This window comes from Podarcis cretensis (assembly GCF_951804945.1).
Source record: "Podarcis cretensis genome assembly, chromosome: 9".
Taxonomy (NCBI): Eukaryota; Metazoa; Chordata; class Lepidosauria; order Squamata; family Lacertidae; genus Podarcis; species Podarcis cretensis.
The window spans coordinates 70,098,375-70,115,486 of NC_137178.1; the positions used below are offsets into that span (position 1 = coordinate 70,098,375).

A 17,112-nucleotide genomic window follows, 5' to 3' on the forward strand; every position below is an offset into this window, starting at 1 on the left:
ACAACTGTGCAATATATTGACAGCCCTGTGCAGTGCATTCCTGATGGTGCCCACCAGTACAAAGTAGCGCTAACTTTTTAAAAATTCATGTGGCAGCCATTGTGTGCTGGCACCCACAGCACTGTTATCATCATAAGAGTATAGGCACTTCATATTTTTTTTACCCCCCAAAAAATAAAAAATAAAAAATTGTACTAATCCAATGCTGGGGTTTTCTTTTTTTCTTTCCCCCCACTTCCACCAGCATGCATACACACACACACACACACACACACACACACACACACACATATATATATATACAGTTTTCCTCAGGTTATGAATGTTGTGGGTCGCGCGTTTTCGGGTTGTGGACCGCGCTGAACCTGGAAGTATCAGAATAGGTTACTTCCGGGTTTCGGCGCTCACACATGTGCAGAAGCACAAAATGACATCACGCACGGGTGCAAATGTGGCACTTCAGGCTGCGAACGCTGTGGGTTGCGAACGTGCCTCCCGCACAGATCACGTTCGCAACCTGAGGTATGACTGCGTGTATATATAATAATAATAATAATAATAATAATAATAATAAACAACTTTTATTTATATCCCGCCCTCCCCAGCCAAAGTCGGGCTCAGGGCAGCTAACATCAGATACATAACATTGGTATAAAATCAAACAATAATTAAATTACCTCCTAAAACATGTCAAAATTTTATTATATAATCAAGGTATATGTATCTGGTTTTAAAAATATTAGTTTTTAACAATCCAAATTACACATCCATATTTCAACATTTCACCAGATCTCTGGACTTCCCACCTTCCCTTCCATAGGTCCTATTGTACACCCTCTCAACCGCATATCATTTCATAATCCATGTTTTGTATCTTTCCATATTGTCCATGCTATTAGTCCAATGCAGTTTTGAAAGCAAACGGTTCCACCAGCAGCAGAATTATGGCAAACACCTTCCTTCCTTTTTATTATGTTTTTATTGTTAGACACCCTGAGCCTGGCTCTGGCTGGGGAGGTAAAGGTAAAGGGACCCCTGACCATTAGGTCCAGTCGTGACCAACTCTGGGGTTGCGGCGCTCATCTCGCTTTATTGGCCAAGGGAGCCAGCGTACAGCTTCCGGGTCATGTGGCCAGCATGACTAAGCCGCTTCTGGCGAACCTGAGCAGCACACGGAAACACCGTTTACCTTCCCACTGGAGTGGTACCTATTTATCTACTTGCACTTTTACATGCTTTCAAACTGCTAGGTTGGCAGGAGCTGGGACCGAGCAACGGGAGCTCACCCCATTGCAGGGATTCGAACCGCCGACCTTCTGATCGGCAAGTTCTAGGCTCTGTGGTTTAGACCACAGTGCCACTCACGTCCCACCTGGCTGGGGAGAGCGGGGTATAAATGAAAAATTATTATTATTATTATTCCTTCCTTCCCAGGTTGCCTCTGGGAAGCTCCTAAAGGCAGTTCCAGGAAGGAAGTGTGCTAGTGCTGTGTTTCTCAAGCTCTCTCATGTGGTGGACCAGCATTTCCCTCCACCCCAATGTGCCAGAGACCACTACCATATTTGGTCCTTGAAGTTTCCCACCCAACCTGAGCTGTGGTAGAGTCATTGGGTACTGGCAGCCAATGGCTAGAGAAATGACACCCAGCTGTGGACCACCACTTTGAGTAGGACTAGTGCAGGGGTCAGCAAACGTTTTCAGCAGGGAGCCAGTCCACTGTCCCTCAGACCTTGTGGCGCTGTGGTCTTAACCCAAGAGCTTAGGGCTTGCCGATCGGAAGGTCAGCAGTTCAAATCCCTGTGACGGGGTGAGCTCCCATTGTTCGGTCCCAGCTCCTGCCAACCTAGCAGTTCGAAAGCATGTCAAGTGCAAGTAGATAAATAGGTACCGCTCCGGTGGGAAGGTAAAACAGCGTTTCCGTGCGCTGCTCTGGTTTGCCAGAAGCGGCTTAGTCATGCTGGCCACCTGACCCAGAAAAACTGTCTGCGGACAAACGCTGGCTCCCTCGGCCAGTAAAATGAGATGAGCGTGCAGCTGGACCTAATGGTCAGGGGTACCTTTACCTTTACTATGCTCCTCTTGGACATCTGAAGTGAGCATAGGCAAGTTTACTTACAGGCAAACAAGGAACAGCAGTTGCTGATTCTTGCTCACTTTACTATGTTGGATCAGAGCCTCTGTTAAAGCAGAATATTCAATCTATGACTCTGACTCTTTCTAGTATTACCACATGGGTCATCAAGCTCTATCTAATACGTTTTCTGGAGGGTTTTGTTTGTCATGATTCAAATTGCTTCTGGTAACACGGAGCTCACAAACAACAATTTGACAAGACAATAGTATAGGCAGCATCCAGGGAATTGATTTTACAGAAGCTGCCCACCTGTTTCACACTGTGTAGAGAAATTAAACTATATGACCTGTGCCATCAACAGTAAGCAATACTATATACAGGTGTCATCTGGAAACTTCACTTTCATTTTCTTTTAAAATTGGGTCTAGTTGCTACAGGTAATGATACTAGTTACATTGATCTTTTGCTATCACTCACATTCACACCTTTAATCCCTTGGGATCTTCGAAAATGATGTTTATATTTTGTAAGGCACTGAAAAAAGCAAAGCCATATTTGTGTTGAGGTGCGTGTCTTGAGTACAGGAGACTTTTTCAGGAGGTAAGGGGAAGAAAAATATGCTGTAGCTAAAGTTCTTAAGGCATTCAAATTCAGATCTATTTTGCTTTGTTGAATACTGATACTTTTGTTAAGATGTATTCAGAATATTACAGATACAGTGTAAATGCTAATATCTAAGGATTTCTGGACTCCTTCCTTCACCCTGAGAAATGTCACTAATTTTATCAGAACCCTTTTTTTTTGAGGGGGGGGGTGTTTCCCAGAAATGAGGAGGAACTTCAGGCAAAATCCCGAGAGGGCAAATATTTACATTATGTGCCATAAATACATTTTACTGGAAATGGCTGAAAACATCACGGCACATACAAATGACTCAAAGTCTCAGTTAATGACAACAATTCTAACATGGATAACTTTACTGGAATTAGAATTAGAGTAAAATGCCGTTTAGAGACTAATTAAGGTGCTGCAGTGCAATTTAACACTTTTTATTAAGAGGGTTGTATTCTTCTCCCCCCCCCCCCCCCCGGCATAGAGGGACATATTCTATTTTTTAAAAAAATCAAGAAAATTGCAGGGGTCTTGCCCTTCTTGGCTTGGTTTTGTGTATTTGTAAAAAGTTTTCAAGTGCCAACTTAACAACTTTCCTGCTGCTTCCCACTGCTATCCCGGATTGTTAGCTATCCCGTAGACTGTCCCCGGGACAGGTGAGGCTGCTGATCCCTTATTTTCAAATCTGAAAGTTGACAGCTATGAACAGGAGGTGTGCCGGCTTCGCCCTACCTGGGGTGAAAGGTACCCCCAGCAGTAAGCCCCCAAAAAGGCTGCCAAGGAGCCCAAGCCTCAGGACTCTCAGCAAAACGAGAAAACAACCTACCCCATTGTTAAGTTGCGGGTGAACATATCAGCCGACACAGCGATTCTTCAAACAGCTCTTGTTTATTCACAGGCCAGGACAGAACTGAGCTGAAGGGTTCAGTCAGCCTGCTTATATAGAGCTCCAGTACAATGTAACCGTAACAATTTTCTAAAACTATCCAATCACTGAACGTCACTTTTGATCCCTTATTTGCATAACTATCTACAATATCCCCCTGCTGGTCCAGGGTGAGAACTTCAGTACATAACACTCACCATCTGCTGTGGCTTCAACAAGTGGCAAATGTTGACTCCACTTTGCCTGCTTCCTGGACGGGGTATGCAGCTCCGGAAGCCAGTTGGTTGTGGGGAGGGAAGAGGGCCCTTATGTTAGAAACAGTGATTGTGCGTGGTTTGAGTGGAAAGCTTTTTGTGTGGTGCGATTGTGTTAAGGTGGGGTTAACACAAACACCGAGGCCCACCAGACACAGCACGGTGGTGGCCAAGTCTGGCATAATCAACTGATATCATCTTCCACTGGTATCTAATCCACTGTTGCCAATGGCAAAATTATTTGCCACATAATTTTCCTAGTGGCAAGGAGTTCCATATGTCAGCTTACTTCATGCTGAGTGCAGAGACATTAGCTCTGGAGGAACTGTGACTCAGCCTCCCCAGAGGCTGTAAGCAGAGAATAAGGTATTTTACTTTTAAATTTTTCCTTCCCCACTCCCACGTGTCTCATCTTTACGCACCTTGAGTAATTTCCTCTCCAACACAACTTACACCCTTGCAGGACTCAGCGGCGTAGCGTGGGTTGTCAGCACCCGGGGCAAGGCAAGTAATTTGCGCCCCTAACCCCTAACCTGCCGCCGCTGCCAGCTTCTTCTTGCTGCTGCCTGGGCTGGGGTATTTATGGTAAGGTAGCCACGGCGGGTCCGTGTCAGGTGATCTGAGGCGAGTTGTCGCTGGCGCTGCCGCCCAAACGACGCCGCTTGCCTGGAGGAGGAGGAGGGCAGAGAGGTGAGGAAAATGCAACATGGCCCAGCAGCTGAAGCAGCGGCGGCGGCGGGGCTGTGAGGAGGGGCTGCCTGGCGCGCCCTCCGCGGCCCTGACGCGCAGGGACCGTGGCGAGCGCTGAGAGCCGCTGCCTGCCGGACGCCTTCAGCCCGGACGGGCGGACAGCTCGTCGGTTCCGCGAGACATGGGGCTCTGCTACAGCCTGCGCCCGAGGCTCTTCGCCGACTCCGGAGGTGGCGAGCGCGCCCCCCCAGATGTTGCGCCCGGTGCGGGCGGCCCCCCCTGCACCCCCCACGCTACGCCACTGGCAGGACTGGCCGAGCTGTGCTCAATGGCTGTGTTGTTGTTTTTCCTCCAATGCAAAAAAGTGGCAAAAAAGCAAGAGTACTAGATTCCATTCCTATCCATTACGACATGCAGTGAAGAACTGGCACTAGCTGAGACACTGCCTGGAAATGTTTTGCAGCGGAAGCAAAAAGCCTTAAAAATGTAAGAAGAGCTTACTACATCAGGCCAATGCCAGCAACAATTCTCACATATGGCCGCCAGCTTTGTACACAATCATACCCTCCAAGGTTTCTCTGATAAAAATAGGGATGTCCAAAATAATAAAAAATATATATATAATATAAAATAATAATACAGTGGTACCTCAGGTTAAGAACTTAATTCGTTCTGGAGGTCCATTCTTAAGCTGAAACTGTTCTTAACCTGAGGTACCACTTTAGCTAATGGGGCCTCCCACTGCCACCGCGCCACTGCCGTGCAATTTCTGTTTTCATCCTGAAGCAAAGTTCTTAACCCGAGGTACTATTTCTTGGTTAGCAGAGACTGTAACCTGAAGTGTCTGTAACCTGAAGCATCTGTAACCCAAGGTACCATTAATAATACATATTAATAAATAATAAATATAAAAATGTAATAAAACATTAAACATTAAAAAAATCTTTCCTATACAGGGCTGCCTTCAGATGTCCTGTTTAATAATAGTACAGTGGTACCTCGGTTTATGAACTTAATCCGTTCCAGAAGTCCGTTCTTAAACCGAAACTGAGGTGCGCTCAACTCTTCCTCTTTCAACAGCTTTTCTCTCATCTCCTTCCTCTTCTATTCCTAGTTTATAGCTTTATTATTATATAATAAATAACAAGGAACTTTTCATTCACTTTCACTTCATTTCCTTCAACACCTCCTCTGGTCCTTTCTCCTCAGAGGGGAAGGGTCTTTGCTCCCTCCATCCCCCTGAACTGTCTCCAGACTGCCTTTTTCCAGCATGCAAGAAGCTGCTCATGGCCAAACCAAAAGGCTATGGTGCAGGAGGGAGAGTAAGCAAATTGAGATGATATTGAGTAAGTGGCCCAAGGTGCACAATTGAAAAACACTAACGCTAAGTCAGGTGCATGTCTGTGAGAATGACTGTGATATCTGTAAGCTGCAAAATTCTGTATATTTTTAAACAACTAGGTCTTGGGTGAATATAAATTCCAAACTTAGTTCCAGCAACTGATCTCAAGCAATCTTTAAGCAGCAGAATGCATTCGTGTGCATGTTTAACCAAAAGCAAAACCAGAAAAGTAACTACTCAAACTTAGAAGACCTTATGCAGGTATGCTGTGTCTTGCTTGTAAGTGAACATATAATTTTAATTATTTTAAGTAAAATTTTAATTAATTCATGTAATTTACATTAAACAAAGTCATCCTGTTACAAAAAACAACAACCTTCCATGCATACTTAATCATAAATGTGGTGTTTAATTGAGGCTGATTTCAATGACACATCCAAGTCATTAAGCTTGTCAGACACTCAATCAAGGCAGCATACAAACTATTTGAAAAGGATAAAACGGAATTTTATAAATACAATTTTTAAAAGGTAAAGGTAAAAGGTAAAGGACCCCTGGATGGTTAAGTCCAGTCATAAGCGACTATGGGGTTGTGGCGCTCATCTCACTTTCAGGAGCCGGTGTTTGTCCACAGACAGTTTTCCAGGTCATGTGGCCAGCAGGACTAAACAGCTTCTGGTGCAACGGAACACTGTGATAGAAACCAGAGCACACGGAAATGCCGTTTACATTCCTGCCACAGCAGTACCTATTTATCTACTTGCACTGGTGTGCTTTCAAACTGCTAGGTTGACAGGAGCTGGGACAGAGCAACGGGAGCTCACCCCGTCGCGGGTATTAGAACTGCCGAGCTTCCGATCAGGAAGCCCAAGAGGCTTAGTGGTTTAGACCACAGCGCCACCTGCATTCTACAAAACCTACATCCTACAAAAAACCACACATAAGACAGCAGCATAAAATCAAGTTAATCACCACATCCTTTGCAAATCATTGCAAAGCCCAGCTACCCAACATTTGCCAAATGGCAGAAGTCAAGCAGGTTTTCCAGAAGTGAGGATGTCATGATAACTCCCTCTGAACCCTAAACATTTCCTCCTCTCACTGAGGGCCACCATACCTTGACTATTGCTTGGGCAGTGGGTGGAGATGAGACTTAGATCCTGGAAATGGATCTGGGGCAGAGGGACAGGAAGGGTTAACTTGCTTCCTCTATCAAAGTTGGTTCTCCCTGCATCACATCTGCTGGGGTAAAAAAAGGTAAAGGGACCCCTGACCATTAGGTCCAGTCGTGGCCGACTCTGGGGTTGCAGCGCTCATCTCGCTTTACTGGTCGAGGGAGCCGGCGTACAGCTTTCGGGTCATGTGACCAGCATGACTAAGCCACTTCTGGCGAACCAGAGCAGTGCACGGAAACGCCGTTTACCTTCCCGCCGGAGTGGTAACTATTTATCTACTTGCACTTTGACGTGCTTTCGAACTGCTAGGTTGGCAGGAGCAGGGACCGAGCAACGGGAGCTCACCCCGTAGCGGGGATTCGAACCGCCGACCTTCTGATTGGCAAGTCCTAGGCTCTGTGGTTTAACCCACAGCACCACCCGCGTCCCTTATCTGCTGGGGTAGATCATGGCCATTCTACATCCCATGGGCTTCATCCTTAAAGGAGCCATTTCCAAACACCAGCAGTTCAGGTCTATGGGGAGAGCAGGTAGTGGGGGGTCATAAGGGATAAATTAATCAAAGAAGTCATTTGGAAAATGCCATTGTGGTCAGTATATGCAGGAAACAAAATTGCTAAATACATAAAGGATTATGAACGATTCACACAATTCTGTCAATATTCCCCACACTGTCAGTTGTTGACTTCTGCAGTTACTGAATCAATCATTTTTACCTGCTGCCAGCTTGGGAGGCAGCTGCCTCTTGATAAACACATATTGAGGCACATATTAAAGATGACCATGAAAATTCTCAGCTGCTGCACACAGAATAAAACATTGTTTTTCAACATCATGGTGCGGAGAGAAGAGAGATTTTTTTTAGTGACTTACTGCAGATAGTGTTTTCATTTATTCTCTCTGGTCAGAGATAAGGAAACTAGATTTATTTATTTACTTATTGTTCACCAGTGTTCTCAGCTAGAAAAATAAATAAATCAAAACACCAAAACTATTACATGCGGAAACCATCACTAATTAGTTCCCGAATTCAATTTTATATAACCTGTGTGCAAAGAAAAGGGCTTTTTTGGAACAATAATGTTAACTACTGTTATCACAGAGTGCTTTAAACCCCGATTCAGATTATATGAAAGGTTTCCTTTAATTAATTTCTAATTAATTTGAAATTAATTAGATTCAAGAGTAGTACCCCCAATAAAGGAGGCTATAGAAGTCTGGATAATGGTTAACAAAAGTCCCTTTTGTTTGTTCCCTTCATGTGCAGGCTAAATGCATGGAAGCACAGATATCAGGGACTGCATCAGCAGACCATAGTCAGTGGCCATGGTCCCCCTTCATGTGCTTACTGGATGTACAGATATTGTTGGCACCTGTCTGCTTGAGAGGCAATGGAGTGCGCCTCCGGGGGTGGAGTCAAACTGGAGTCAAACTGCTGGAGAATCACAGCAACAGCTGTGGCTGCAAACTTGTAATTGCTGCTTCTCTCATTGTTTTTGCTGCATTAGCAGCATCAAAATGGCCTCCCCACGGTACAAGCCTGGACAGTGTGTATGGAGGTCCTCGGCTACCCAGACGACAAGACTAAGTAGTCTTGTCCTTGCTTATGTAGTCCAAAGGAAAGCAGAGCAATACGTTTGGCACCAGCTTGGCTGCAGGAAATGCCAGAAGGAGCACAAGGAACCATCCAACCATCTTAGAAACTCCACTCTGGATTTGTGTAGGGTTTATTCCTTAGCCCTTCCTTCTCCTGAAGATGTCCCACAAGGCAGAAGGTATGGATTTTTCCACAGGGTTTACTCCCGAAGCCTTTCTCACGAATGAATATAACTGCAAGGCAGTGGGACTTTAGGGTAAGGTTACCAGATTTTTTTTCAATGAACCTGGGGACACTTTTCAACTTCCTACTAAATAGATTGATTTTGTCAGGGGACTGATTTGTAAATCCGGGGACTGTCCCTGGGAAACGGGGAGGTCTGGTAACCTCTCTCACCCTGAACTAGCCACTGTGATCCACACAACGGTCACCTCTAGACTGGATTATTGTAACTCATTCCATGTGAGGCTGCCCTTGAGACTGACCCAGAAACTCCAGCGGGTGCAGAATGCCGCAGCGAGACTCCTTATGGGATCACATTCACCCAGTGCTATACCATCTGCACTGGCTCCTGGTGGAGTACAGGATCAGGTTTAAGGTGCTGATTTTAACCTTTAAAGCCCTATACGGCATAGGACCCTCGTACCTACAGAACCGCCTCTCCTGGTATGTCCCATGGAAGACCTTACGGTCTTCAGACAAAAACATCTTGGAGGTCCTGGGCCACAGAGAGGTTAGGCTGGCCTCAACCAGAGCCAGGTTTTTTTTGGCTGTGGCTCCGATCTGGTGGAACGCTCTGTCACAAGAGACTAGGGCCCCGCGGGATTTGACATCTTTCCGCAGTGCCTGGAAGACAGAGCTGTTCCACCAGGCCTTTGGCCAGGGCACAGCCTGACTCCCTCCTTTGGTAATCCTCAGAGAACTCTAGCCCAATGGTTGCCATTAATTTGATTTTGAATTGATTTTATAATGAATTGAATGCTTTAGAATGCTTTATTACTTTACTGTTGTCAGCCGCTTTGAGCCCAGCTTTGGCTGGGGAGGGCGGGATATAAATAAAATTTTATTATTATTATTAATTTAGGATCAGACTTTTCCTTTTCCTAGGTGGGCTACCTTCCCAGGTTGACGAGCCCCACCCGCCCCTCACTTCCCCCAACAGAATGTGCAGAAACTGCCTTTTTGGGATTAACATGTCTACTAGTGACTGCATGTAGGAATTAAGATCAACTTATACGTCATAGACTCTTGATTTGTTCCAGATTCAGAAATGAGTTTTAGTAATAATAATAATAATAATAATAATAATAATAATAATAATAAATCTGAGAAGAACTGAACTCAGGAGTTTTAACACTGATTAAGCACACATTTCACATTATTATTTGGCTTTCCTTGCCATTTCTTTTTGGAAACAAAAACAGCATCTTGATGAATGCTAATTTTAATTTTAGATGAAACAGTGCATAAAATTTGCTTGGCTAATAACCAATGTTATGATCTCTTGGCACAGATTCGGCACAGAGGGCCACCCAGATCGCTTTGCCCACCTCCTTGAAGTGGAGCCTCCAACAGAAAACAAAGTACTTTTGTGTGAACAGAGGACAACAACATATTTTCCCTTGAAATTACTTATTTTTAGCAGTCTAGGAACCAGAACATCTGGGCAGCGCATAAGAGTTAGCACGTGTGGTCTTGTTACTAGTTTCCCTCAGCTATAGTCATCAGAACAAAAGCCAGCAGAGCTCTGGCTGACAAGAAGAAGGTTTCAAAAATTCTGCATTCTTACTTGTCAGCCTGTGCAAGAGGGAAACAAAGAAGAAAATCACTATTCAGAAGGGATTCTGGTGGGACCAGAGTGTGAAGACCAATGCCACAGGCTCTTGTTGTGTGGACCACACCACATGCGCTCCCAGGTCCTGGCAAAGCTTCATATGGCCAACACAAGTTGAATGGCCCCAGTTTTTGTTATTAGAAACAGTGGCTCTTCGAAGCACTAGAAAACTTTCCTGGAAAGGATTACAAAGAGAAAGGCAAGGGAACAAAAACAGAACTCTCAGTGAGCATCATCTGAGGCCCTAGAACTGCTATAGATCTGGCTAGTAGGGCCAGCCCAAGACATTTTGGCACCTGAGGCAAACCACAAAATGGTGCCCCTCCCTCAGGTGCCAGGGAAGAAGAGGTGAGTGAAGATCTATGTCAGGAACAAGGGTGGAACATCAAATTAACCTTACCCAACAGTTGAAATGGGAATCAAAGGCTGTCATAGAGGGCAGGGGGAGGAGAAGGAGTCCACTCCGAATCATGACAGGTGGGTGCAGAGCCCAGGAGGCTCCAGAGGGCTGCCCCCAACATTTCCTCCCTAGGGGTGGGATGAAACAGTGCATTCCCTGGAGGCCAGATCTGCTCCCTCTGTGGATCCTGCAATCTGAGGTGGTTGCCTCACTTTGCCTAATGGGTGGGCCAGGCCTGCAGTAGGGAACCATCAGCTTCACCTCGTCAACCTGCAAGCCTCTCTGTGTTCCCAAACACTGGTTGTCCTTGGCTCTCATGGGTTATTGCTCCAGCTGGTTGCCTTCCAGTCTCCTCCTTCTTGAACAGTAAATCCACCCCCATGCACTCCAGTCAGCCCTGTTCCTTTCTTGCTGCTTTGCTCATGGCTGAAGTTCAGCTTAGTGGTTTTGCAATATTGGGTGGTTGTCTCCAGCGTTGGCCAAGCACTTCTTTTGGGCACCAGAATAGAAAACGTCATGTGTGAATGTCACGGAGACTGAGGACAGAGCTGCCAGCACAGAACCAGACATATTAACTGTGGTTGTGACTTCTTTCATTGACAATGGAAAGTGGGAGTTGACCTTTTTTCTCCCTAAACAATTAAGCGGAATACTGCCTGTTCAATATACATTGTATATCTCAATCTACTAAGGCCACATATCTGCATTTTTAAAAAAAATGAAAGTAAGAATGTGGGTCAGCTAATGACCCAAATCATCATCTTCTTCTTTGGCGATCACTCGTGGCCAAGTAAGATTGTCTTCCATAAACACGGTTTTAACAATGAGTCCGTAAGTGACTGTAGAGGCCAGTTCTGGATCCACACGTCCTTCCACAGTGGGGACATTGGTTTCCGGGTGGGAGTTGATCACAGTGTGGATTTGCCAAGTGTGCCTTCCTCTTAGCACATTTCTCCCTTGCGTCCTGAGTTCGAGTGTCTTTGGTAAAGGCTGTTCTCCAACTGAAGCGCTCGCAGGCCAGTGTTTCCCAACCAAATAGACACCAAGTAGCATGCCCAAATATTGGACATATGACAATCTTACACGAGTGGCCTAGCATGTCACAGGACAGAGCTGCATGCAAGGTATTCAACAAAATATTTGAGTAACTGGCATTTCTTATGCTAAGAGAGTAGCACTGATAATACCAAGGTTGCAGGTTCGACTCTTACAAGGGACAGCAGCATATTCCAGCATTGGAGGGAGTTGGACTAGATAATCCTCAAGGTCCCTTCCAACTCTACAATTCTATGATTCTTCTATTATTTGATAGCAGAATATGATTTTAATGCTGGGACCATTCACTTTTTAATTCACCCACCAAAAGCTCAGGGTAGCACACCTGGTTTTCTGGTCAGCCTGAAATGCAGCTTATTCTAAGAGAGAGTGGTTGGTCCAAGAACCCAGGGAGTTTCATGGCTCACTATAGATTTGAACCCAGTAAAAGTCCAGCGGTATTCAATGTGGTATCCTCTAGAAGTTGTCGGACTACAACTCCCATCAGCCCCAGCCACCATGGCCAATGTTCAGGGATGAAGGGAGTTATAATCTAACACCTGGAGAACAGTTCCTTGGCTACGTCTTCCCTAGCTGTTACATCACACCGACTCTCTAAAAATTGATTGATTAGCAACTTGACATTTCTCCAACTCTGGCTGGATTTTGCCCACTGCTTACTGCTTGACTGTAGGGAGGCTTAAGAACTGGTAGCACAAGGAGCAGGAAGCATGAAATCATGGACTTAGAGAAAATGGTAGGGGAATAAGAGTACAGGAAAAGGCAGCTAGACAACACCAAGCTCACATTTGTCTAGGCAAGGTGCAAGCCAGAAGCTTGCAATGGCATATTAGATCAAGAGAAACCAATGGGCTTCCTACATGGGGAGCCACCCTGGAGTCTGAAAGCCCATTGCTGTCCCATGAACGGTTCAGACAAGTCTCACCACAAGGGGCAAAAAAAGCACAGACCCCAAAGTTCCTGGTTGTAGCCCCAACTGAAATATTTGCTGACAACTATTCCACTGCCTCCTGTACTCTTAGGGACGCAGGTGGCGCTGTGGGTTAAAGCCTCAGCGCCTAGGACTTGCCGATCGAATCCCTGCGGCGGGGTGCGCTCCCGCTGCTCGGTCCCAGCGCCTGCCAACCTAGCAGTTCGAAAGCACCTCTGGGTGCAAGTAGATAAATAGGGACTGCTTACCAGCGGGAAGGTAAACGGCGTTTCCGTGTGCGGCTCTGGCTCGCCAGAGCAGCGATGTCACGCTGGCCACATGACCCGGAAGTGTCTCCGGACAGCGCTGGCCCCTGGCCTCTTAAGTGAGATGGGCGCACAACCCCAGAGTCTGTCAAGACTGGCCCGTACGGGCAGGGGTACCTTTACCTTTACCTTATTCCACTGCCTTGCAGCATAAAGAAATATGATGAAAGGAATATGAATTTGAGATTCCTGAAAGAATGTATATAACTAATATCCTTGTTTGGCTCACCATGACCTAAAAATAAAGGATACAAATTCTACCAACAGTGATGAGGTGAAGGTTCGGGACACATGTTCGTAGTAGAAGCACCCCATTATACTAAATTCTGCAAAACTGTCAAAACTGCCAGAATGATATAAAAACCGCTTACTGGAAACAGCTATTTATTCTACGCAGATATAAGTGTCAATATAATGTATTTTATTCTGACAGTAAAAATGCATCTTTGAATTTGATTTGAACCCTTCAATTTCTGTGAGTTTCCAAGGAGCAAGATTTTCTAACACAGCAAAGTGCAAACTCGTTACAACTTGACACATGGCGGTGTCCTTAATGCATGCATATGAATATGTAATTATAATTATTAATAGCATACACACACCCACAGCCCTCAAACTGCACACACACACACAGAGAACACACCTCAAACTGATATTTTTAACACGGAATGAAAACATAAATAAATGTCACCTGGAGCATACAAGGTGGGCTATTTACCTTTGTCACCTGACAAGGGTGTAAAAATACCTTATCACATGCACCTCAGAATAGGAAAAGTATTTTCCAAAGAGAGACAGCTGGCCTCACTTCTGCAAAGGAATTCTTTTTAAATAACAAAATGTTCCAACTTGGTCTCATGCTGTTATTTCACCCACCTTAAAGCAGAGATTAATCAACAAACACAAGTGTGTGCACACACAGACACCCCTACCCCTTTCAAGATTTCAGTTTCAAGGGCTTGGCTGTCAAGAGAGAGATTGCAGAAATTTCACAGATTTTAAACACCCTGAAAAGCAGTCTTTCCAAACCTCTTGCTGATAGAATTTTAATGTCATGCTAACATCCAGGAGTTGATTTATATTTCAAGAGCGGCTCTCTGCTTGCCAACTGAGATAACGTGAACATCGTTCATACATTGAAATCTGCCTTCATATGCCAAACCCCACAGGAGAGCACAATGCCCCACATTTCTTAATGCACTCTGCTCCAAACAAATATGCAAACACATATGTATGTTTAACAGCACCGTTCTGATTTGTATGCAGTTGCAGACTTCAGTGCAATTTAACCAAATGTACTGCTCCAGCATAGTTTACATTAAACAACCAAAAATGCATTCGTTAAAATCCCTCCCCTCCTCCCCGTTCATTTTACTAAATAAAGACCACCACAAAACAGAGCAAAAAGCATTGTGGAAGAAGACAGTTACAGTGTTACCACTCTGCACATTTTAATGATAAATAAAATAATGGTTGTTACCTGTATGGAGAGAACCTGTAATTAGCCGGAGAAGATACTGGGCGAATTTCAGTATTTCACGTTTACACCGTTTTCGACATCCACTCATTTTATGCAGGGAGGTTTTCCTCTGATGAGAGCCAGAACAATTTTGCTAATGAAAGTGAATAGTTTTTGACAGAGAACTTCTGTCCCAGCTCGCCTGCTCACAAGCTGCCTCGCTAAAGCCAGACAAACTCCTTTGGATTTGTTTGAAAAGGGAGAATCCTTCAAAGGGCTAGAGGAGGAAAAGAAAAAGCATGCAAGGAAAAGACTGAACTGACAGGGGGATGCTGAACAGGGCGGTCACACGTGGGTCCTCCTGTAACCTCGTACGCAAGCTGTCTGGCGTAATGATCACTTGTAGTAGATATAGGAGAGCAAAGGTACACTTTCCTCCGCTGTCTCCCTAGCAGATACTGCTGCAACCTCACCGACCATTCAGTCAGAGGCGGGGCCTGCAGCCTCAACTCTACACATAGAAATTTGTCCTCATCAATGAATCAGCAAGTAAGCAGGTAGGAAAGAGAGATAGCAGGGCACCCAGTTTGAATTGTGGTTTTGCAAGGAGCGGCAAGGAGCAATCTTGCCGGTGGGATGTGTGTGTGTAGCTTTGCAATGATTGCTATGCACAAGAAAAAAAAAACATTAAAGTATGCAGTTCATGGTTGGGTTATCTACCCAGCCACAGTAAGACAATATACAACCTTCCACACCGAAAGCTCACCTGTCGGTAATAAAAAACGATCAAGGCAAAGGCAATCGTTTTGTTGTGACAGCAGCGCAGCAGATATAAACAGTCAGGCTTAACTCAGCAGCTTATTGCAAATACTGTGAAAAATCTAAACTCCACAGCCTGTCCCAAAGGAGTCTAAAGTTTTAGCAAATTTCCTTCAGCGTACTGGGCCACAGCAACCTGGGTCATCAAATAATTAAACGTACACATTCCAGGAAAGTACTTCTAATGCTTAATACTTTCGTTGAAAAGAGGATGGCAAACCATTTGTAAGTCTTAACAACAACGTCATTTTAAAGCATTGTTCTATTAATGTAGTTAGTGCTCTAGAGAAAAATAAACCCCTCCCTAAAGTCCATAACTTATTATCTAAATTTGAGGGTGGAGAAGAGGAAATAGAGGGAACGGACGAGACAAGAAGGCAAGTTTTGACAGGGGATAAATATGTGCAATTACAATCAGACCTACTTAGGCTTTACTTCAGTCAGAAATAAGGACTAAAGGCTTGTCAAAGGCTGTCCCAGAAGAGAGACATTCAGTTGAGTTGAGCCTAGAAAACCAAATACATGCATCACATGTACATCCTAGGAGGGATTTAGGGGAACAGATAGTAGCAGAGTTATCTATGAAAGAAGAACTTCAGAAAGTTCAGGTAACGTTTAAAGGGGAACCTTCTCACTTTCTGAGGGAAGAGCTGAACTGAAACTCTGGTATCCTTCAGAATTCGCAGTAATCTGAATTTTGTGGTGATGTTCTCCAACCAATCACGATTTACAAAACTGCATATATCGGGGGAGAATGTGCAATGAAATGAATATTTTAGTGAAACCCACATGCATAAATGTATTCTGTTGAGGGAAGACACTTGCAAAAATGTGTGCATTTGTCAGAATGGCATACAGGAATGTGATTAGGAGGAGAAATTTGCACTAAAACAATGCTGAATTTTCATGGCATTTGTGGGTACTGCCTTCCTTCCTTTCCTTTCCTTTTATTTAAACAAACAAACAAACAATGTTTTTACAGCACCGTTCACTTGAAATCAGATGGCCAGTATACAATAAACATTAAATGGGCAGCGAATGACTACCCAGCTTCATGGCCCCCTGAATAAGCACAATAAAACCTTTAAAAACAGACGTAACCAAATTGAGTTTATAACTAGCATTCTATACATGATCTCCCTTTGTAATGTCTCATTTTGAAATGTGTAAGATGATATTTTAGTTTCCTGTTAATAATGTTGCTTTGAATCTATACTTTATATTTGGTTTTCTTCTGCAAGGTTGTATTTTGGAAAGTTTTATTTGATGTATTTTGATTATTTGATTATTTTAATGTAGGTTGTAAACCTCTTTGAACCCCCCCCCAAATATATATATATAGCAGTATAGAAATGAGAAGAAGAAGAAGAAGTGTAATAGGTAAAGGTAAAGGGACCCCTGACCATTAGGTCCAGTCACGGATGACTCTGGGGTTGTGGTGCTCATCTCGCTTTACTGGCTGAGGGAGCCGGCGTTTGTCTGCAGACAGTTTTTCCAGGTCATGTGGCCAGCATCACTAAGCCGCTTCTGGCGAAACCAGAGCAGCACACGGAAACGCCGTTTACCTTCCCACCAGAGCGGTACCTATTTATCTACTTGCACTTTGATGTGCTTTCGAACTGCTAGGTTGGCAGGAGCAGGAACCAAACAACGGGAGCTCACCCCATTGCGGGGATTT

At 44.6% G+C, this 17,112-nt stretch overlaps 1 protein-coding gene across 5 annotated transcripts in view; it reads right to left on the reverse strand.

Annotated features, from left to right (window-relative positions):
* Positions 1-17,112, reverse strand: part of KCNIP4 (potassium voltage-gated channel interacting protein 4) — a 447,477-nt gene that overhangs the window by 305,870 nt on the left and 124,495 nt on the right. Inside the window, exon 1 of one of the 5 annotated variants that reach the window (XM_079989864.1) lies at positions 14,637-15,073. The exons of the other annotated variants lie outside the window; for them this stretch is intronic. Coding sequence (XP_079845990.1) covers positions 14,637-14,724 — 88 coding nt within the window. The 5' untranslated portion in view covers positions 14,725-15,073. Of the gene's footprint in view, positions 1-14,636; positions 15,074-17,112 lie in introns of those variants that run through there. 5 annotated transcript variants of the gene reach the window in all.